Genomic DNA, 6,420 nt, shown 5'->3' with positions numbered 1-6,420 from the left:
TACTCTTCTCTTCTAGGTCACCTTTTTGGTTAAAAGTGTCTATTGAAATAATTAAAGTAAATGGAATGGAAATTATGTAATGAAATATTATAATCTTAAATTAGAACAAAGGTCATCTTTATAACTCTAATGGTGGCCTACTTACCCTCAAGCTAGCATTTCCACACATACAGTCGGCAAAGCGTCATTCACTGGGAGTGTAGTTAAGTGTGGGGGAACATGAGGAAAACTGAGAAATATCTCACAGATTTGGCAATTTTAACAATGAAAAACATGACAAAAAGCTGTTGTTTTTTTCCTTTTCTTAAAGAGAACTTCATTAGAAACAATGCAGTTTAAGGGGGCTTCAAGGTGAAGTTATCACCACTGTCATCTCCTATTATACCCTATATTTATAACCTAATAGTATTTGTATATAGTATCTAGTCGGTGTATAGATAGATAGACAGACAGTATTTATAGTGTTGATTGTACTTGTCATTGAGGTGTCTACTTTTTTGGGACTTTCAGGAATGTGTGTATCCTCGTGTGTTGTTGAATATAATGTTATCGTTGGCTAAAACGCATCCGTAGGTTACTTTACTTCCTGAACGAGTGCGGACCAGAGTCCGAGTTGCTTTCACATTCACGTGATTCGTGCTACAGTTCCATTGCAACCAAACTCAGACCACCTCCTAGAGGTAGTCTCTGGTTCAGTACCACGGTCCGTATGACAGCTTACACATTACCAAATTTTCATGCGAACCGTGCTGTTTCGAACTGCCAGTGTAAAAGCACCCCACATATTTATTGGAGGATGTGCTAAATGCTGCTTTATTTGAACATTTCAGCATATTTTGTGGCATTTATCCATCTTTTTTATTTGTACCTGAAATAAAATGCCTGCCACGGACACAAGTATTTTGGGGTTTCACAGGAGTCCATTCATGTCTTCTCGAAGAGTTTTCTTATGGATTCTTTTATCTCGATTGACAGGCAAAAACAAACAAATACACTGCTTTTTTAGGGATGTTGTTAAAATAATCGAATCTCTCATAATGGGTAACAGAACACCAATATTTGTTAATAAATGTCTTTATGGAGTTACAAACAGGGATGCACCGATGTATCAGCCACTAATATTATTTCCAGCAAATTCTTGAAAAAATTAAAACCATTGGCATACTGGTCATAAGAATGAAAACAATTATTTTTGAAAAACCTATGGATTATTAGAATTAATAAGGTACCTTTATTGGATTGCATAAAGTTTATAAAAAATTTTTTATTTCTGTGCAATATAAAGAAAAACCTAACAAAATCAATATCAAAAGAAGTAAACATTTTTAATGTTCTATCATATGTATAAAGCGAGTTCAATTTGTTTAGATCTGCTAAAACAGATGTGCAAATATGTTTTATAAGTGCAAAATAGCCTTTTTTTCACCCACATAATTTCACCCAGTTATAAATGAAAAAAAAAAATAAATAAATTATATTTACCCTTGGATTTATTTTTTATTGTGGTTCTTTAAAACTTGTGTTTAACGGAATCAATCCATGTTGAATGGAAATTATTTATTGTTAGAATAATAAAATAGCTTTTGAAGCATCATTCCTGAACAAAACAATGATCTAATGAAAAATATAATAATAAGGTAAGTGGCAAAATAATGGTAAAAATGTTTATACAGTATTGGTGCATCCCTAGTTATATTTACTCTAATAAACACGGCATCAAACCATTCATGTTTTAAAATGAATATAGTCAATAACACTTTTTGTTTTTTGGTATTCTCATTTAATTCCAATGAATTTTCTTTCGAGAAAGTTCGAAGAATCCAAACTATATATTATATCCTTTCAAAACAAATCTTACAAAATGATAAAAACAAATCTCTCTAAAAAGGTGAAAAAAACAAAACTTTTTACATTATTTACAAATACATACAGTATACAGTTCCCTTCTGGAGAGAGAAAAAGATAGAATGTTGTTGCAAGGTCAAAGTTTCCAATATTTAGTGTTGAGTAAAGTCTATTTGGGTTTAAAAGTGCAGTTTTAATTTTCCAAAATAATTGTACCTGACAGTTTGTTAGTGTCTGTACAACTCTCCTTCCATATAGCCATGTTAAAAAATTAGCTTCTCTTTCATTAATTAGTTGTTTCTTAAAGCCCTCACTTTTTGTTTTAGCAGGATTAAAAAAAAGACATGTAAATACTTTGCACTGGCTGACGCAAAGTAAAATGTCAGCTCCAGGCATGATTTACTAGTACTTGGCATGTGCAAAATCAGAAACCCAGAAATACTGCTTGTGACTGGTTCAAGTTAGTTGCACACTAATCAAGAACAGTGTTACTGGTTGTGAACCAAGTTAAAAATGGTACACAGGCGTCACAGTGCAAAGCAACAAAGGATCTGGAACAATGCCTGCATTGTGAATGCACTAAAACTGTGTGAGAAAATACTGGATATAAAAGGATTTTCTTGTATGGTCACATTCCAAGTAATTTCAGTTTAAGGGTTATGAATGCAAAAACACTGTAAAAGGTTTCTCAAAAAAAACATGAGATCAGCATATGAATGACATTTAAAATCCAAGTGTGAAAAAAGCTTTACAAAAGATTTTGGTGAGACTTTGCACACATAAAATTTGTCCAGTCTCAAGCCTTCATATCAATGCTGGTTTGTGCCTGACGTAATTTTCAATGTCTGCAATATCCTTCAATGTCACGTCGAGTGGATGAAAATGTATTCACTCCAATCTTATCAGTACACTACAGCATCAAAGTCCAAAGATTCCACAGCAGTTCAGTCTTTAAGTCAAAGTGCTTTCATTTTAGGTATGTAGCACAGAATGCTTTGTGCTTCCTGAAGTCACTCAGCAGGATCAGCTACATGCACAGACTTTTTTAAGGCTCTTGTCCTGTAACATTCCAGTAGAGGTTGTTGCGTTTCAAACTTTGGAACTCATTGCCATTAATAAGCAAATTTGAGGAGAATGAGAACAAGGCACATAAGGAAGCAAAAGAGTGAAGGAAACAATTTCTCTTGCTCTCTACACTATTGTTCCTGGTTTTGAGTCTTCATGCCAATAAAGTGTCCGCTGGTCTTCAGAGTCAAAACTGCTGTCCATTGGACTGCTCAAGTGAGAATCACGTTGGTTCACGTCCATGTATGATCTACAAATTTAAAACAAATATATACAACCGAGTTAAAGTTTTAATATCTCATTACAACAAAATCAACAACAAACATGCAAGGAGACATTAACTTACAAATATACAAAAAAGTTGAAGAATATGTAACCTGCTCCGTCAATATGACCAAGAAACAATGTTGAGTTTTATGCACTAAAGTAAAAAGTCTTAGGCAATGTTTAAATGATTATATCTTTGCAAACATACTGATTATAATAAGTAGAAACCTAATTATTATATCATTATGAAGCAGCGACTTTCCCTTTTACTTTAATGCATGAAACTCAAAATGCATTTCTGGGTCAAAGTGACTTAAAATGATGGACCAGGTCAAATATTTGATAGCCCAATTTGTTAAATCACACATATACATACATATATTTCCAGATATACTAAAAACCGAAGTCACAGTCAATGGTTTGCAGGAACATTACTGATATAAAAATAGCTCCTTGTGCAGCTAGTATTGCTGCATTTGTTTCCGCTTCATGCGTATTTCAGTATATCTGGTCAATTTCAGATTGTTTTTGATTAATGTGCGTAAACGCTTTTCAGACAGATTTCAAGTACTTTGAGTGAGACAAAACATCACTGCACAGAGTTAAACATTCACACACCTGAAGCAGACCATACGAAAACACACGTATGCTAGTCACAACTTGCACACAGCAAAGCATAAACAATTAGTGCAGCGGTTGCATGCTTCCCCTCACCCTTTTTTCAAAGAAAACACACAACCGTCCCACCACCAGTGAGTATAGAAATCTATGCTGAGAGTACCGTGGAGAAGAAAGTGAATGCAGTTTCACGTAGTGGATTAGGAAGAATTGTTAAGCCCCTGTGTGATTCGCTATCATAGAGAGTAAATGTGGGTCCTTTATGTTTATATCTCACCAAGATTTTAAGTGTTGTCTGTGTCACTAACAATGACTGTAAAAGTATTCCTGGTCATAACCACTGGCAACAGCACCAGGCACTTCTAAAGGCACTGGCAATGGGCTTCTCCTGCCTGGAGTCATCCACCCACACTCGGGTGGGTATCTGTCCAGAGGGTCAGGAGGTGGAGCCAGCAGATTGGGGTCAGGGCTGGTTTGGGAGGAAGGGCAAGCAGTCAGATAAAATTGATAATCAGGAGTTCACGTGTGTTCATAACACAGCCAGCGCGGTTTGTTGATGCTGAAAGGGATAGTTCCCCCAAAAATGAAAATTCGATCATCATTTACTCACCCTTATGTCATTCCAAATCCATTTCTTTCTTCCGTGGAACACAAAGGCAAAACTAAGTGCTCTTAGCCATAATGGGTACTAAAGGTCAAAATATACTTTGTTTTTTCATGTGCCAGGACAACTCGTGCATCTTAGAGCTACGGCAGAGGAAGATTTTCAATGAATAACAACTTAAATTTTGTTCTGTTCCACACACAATGCAATTGCAATTGTGTGGCTTCAGATCTTGGACTGTAGCACGCAAGACTTTAGGACTATTTTTATGGTCATTTTTGAAATTCAAAGTAAATGCCATCAATTTTAACGTCTGTGCTGAAATGTGCAAGAAACAATTATACTTGACATCATTGACGTTAAAGCTGTCACAAACAGTCTTGACGCACCATATTTAAATTGATCACAAGCTCAAATTAGATCCAAGTGCTACAGCGGACGAAACTTTCAATTAAATTGAATTCTGTTCCTCATGCAAAGCTATCATATGTATTCAGAAGACCTGGAATATAACAAACAAGTAGTATGGACTACTTTTATGGTGTATTTTTTGTAGCTCGTCAGCCTCAGTCCCCACTCAATTTCATTGTATGAAAAAGCACACTCTGGATATTTAGCAAAATATTTTAGTTTGCATTCAATCGAAGAAAGTAAGTCTGGGATTACAACAACACGAGTGTCAGAAAATGGGGCAAAATATCCTTTCTTGTTTGGAGAAACATTGCAAGAAATTACAAGAAAGCCATGCAATCGAACTTTTACAACACACGACAAGCTTCAGATGCTGACTAAGCAACAAATCACTCTAGAAGCACACAAAGCAACCCCACACAGCTGGCGCTTTACTTACTATCAAGGGCTACACTTAGCAAATGGAGCTTTATTAAGCCTTTCATGTCTTGCACCACCAGTTTGAGGTGGAGACAAACCCATCTGCTTCAGCTGATAGCAAGAGGAGGAGGAAGGAGAATGAGGAGGAGGGAGGGAGGAAGAGCAAGCTTGGGAGAAATGAGGAGGATAGTATTGAGGGTGGTGCCAAGCACGTTTAGGTTGTATGCTAGAGTTGCATCTGTGAGGGAAACAATGGTCATAAGGAGAAGAAAGCATGAGAGCAGGTACTGTAGTCAGGCAAGCTTTTAGCATCAACAGTCAACACCATGCCCCAACTGAACTGGAACATTAGATAGATGGTGTACTATTTGGTATATCAAGAAATACAATAAAAAAACATGACTATATTTTTGTATTTTTTAAGAAAATGTTTAGCGATGCTTGCACTAGCAAAACTCATCACAACAATGCTAATGTGTTGTGCGTGGATACCAGGTCGTATGTGGTTGCAAGGGTATTCTTGATGGTTGCTAAGCCGTTTCTAAGGTGTTCAGGGCGGTTGCTTACTGACATAAGTCTTCTTTCTTAGAAAAGCAATAGCACATCTCTCCATATCAAGCCACGTAATTTGACGCATCATTCATGTCTTTACCACAAACAGTGCAGGATGAGTTACATGCCAAAGTTCAATAGTTTAGGTTGGGGATTTGAACAAGTATGAGCAATTGCAATAGTGATGCTTGCCTTAGCAAGCATACAATTAAGTTGTGAGCAATTCACTGCATTATAGAACCACCCAGCGGTGAGCTGGCACTTGGCATGGCATAGTGATGGAGGTGCTTCACTCTGGTTAAGGCAATTCAGAAAAAGGCTAATGAGGTCATCTTCAAAGGATGACAGAGCACAGAAGAGTTGTACCTGCTGTGTAAGGGGTGACCGTGATGTACAGTGTTGTAGCCATAGGACTGATGGTGTGCAAGAGGCAAATCATACTCCGACATTGCCATGACTGGTCGACCATGCCAGTTCCCTGAACCAACTGCCAATAAAATGAAGATGAAATGGAAATTAATGAAGGAGAACCTCTTATAGAAAACGATTCTGTCAGCGTGAAGAAAAATGGCTTTTAGGAGAAAACCAGTAAGACCTATATAAGCCAGGCTGACTGATCAGCCAACATTTGGACATTT

At 36.7% G+C, this 6,420-nt stretch overlaps 1 protein-coding gene across 3 annotated transcripts in view; it reads right to left on the bottom strand.

Annotated features, from left to right (window-relative positions):
- Positions 1-1,748: 1,748 nt before the first annotated feature.
- Positions 1,749-6,420, bottom strand: part of LOC127646938 (FERM domain-containing protein 4B-like) — a 71,937-nt gene continuing 67,265 nt past the window's right edge. For 2 of the 3 annotated variants that reach the window (XM_052130926.1, XM_052130924.1), the window contains exons 22-24: positions 6,149-6,269; positions 4,073-4,264; positions 3,028-3,160 (exon numbers count right to left, since the gene is read on the bottom strand). In XM_052130926.1, coding sequence (XP_051986886.1) covers positions 4,099-4,264; positions 6,149-6,269 — 287 coding nt within the window. In that variant the 3' untranslated portion in view covers positions 3,028-3,160; positions 4,073-4,098. Of the gene's footprint in view, positions 3,161-4,072; positions 4,265-6,148; positions 6,270-6,420 lie in introns of all 3 variants that reach the window. The other variant, XM_052130925.1, reaches the window with a different exon arrangement.

This window comes from Xyrauchen texanus, chromosome 7 (genome assembly GCF_025860055.1).
Source record: "Xyrauchen texanus isolate HMW12.3.18 chromosome 7, RBS_HiC_50CHRs, whole genome shotgun sequence".
NCBI lineage: Eukaryota > Metazoa > Chordata > Actinopteri > Cypriniformes > Catostomidae > Xyrauchen > Xyrauchen texanus.
The sequence above is the reverse complement of the archived record's forward strand: the minus strand, read 5'-3'. Positions and strand labels throughout refer to the sequence as shown.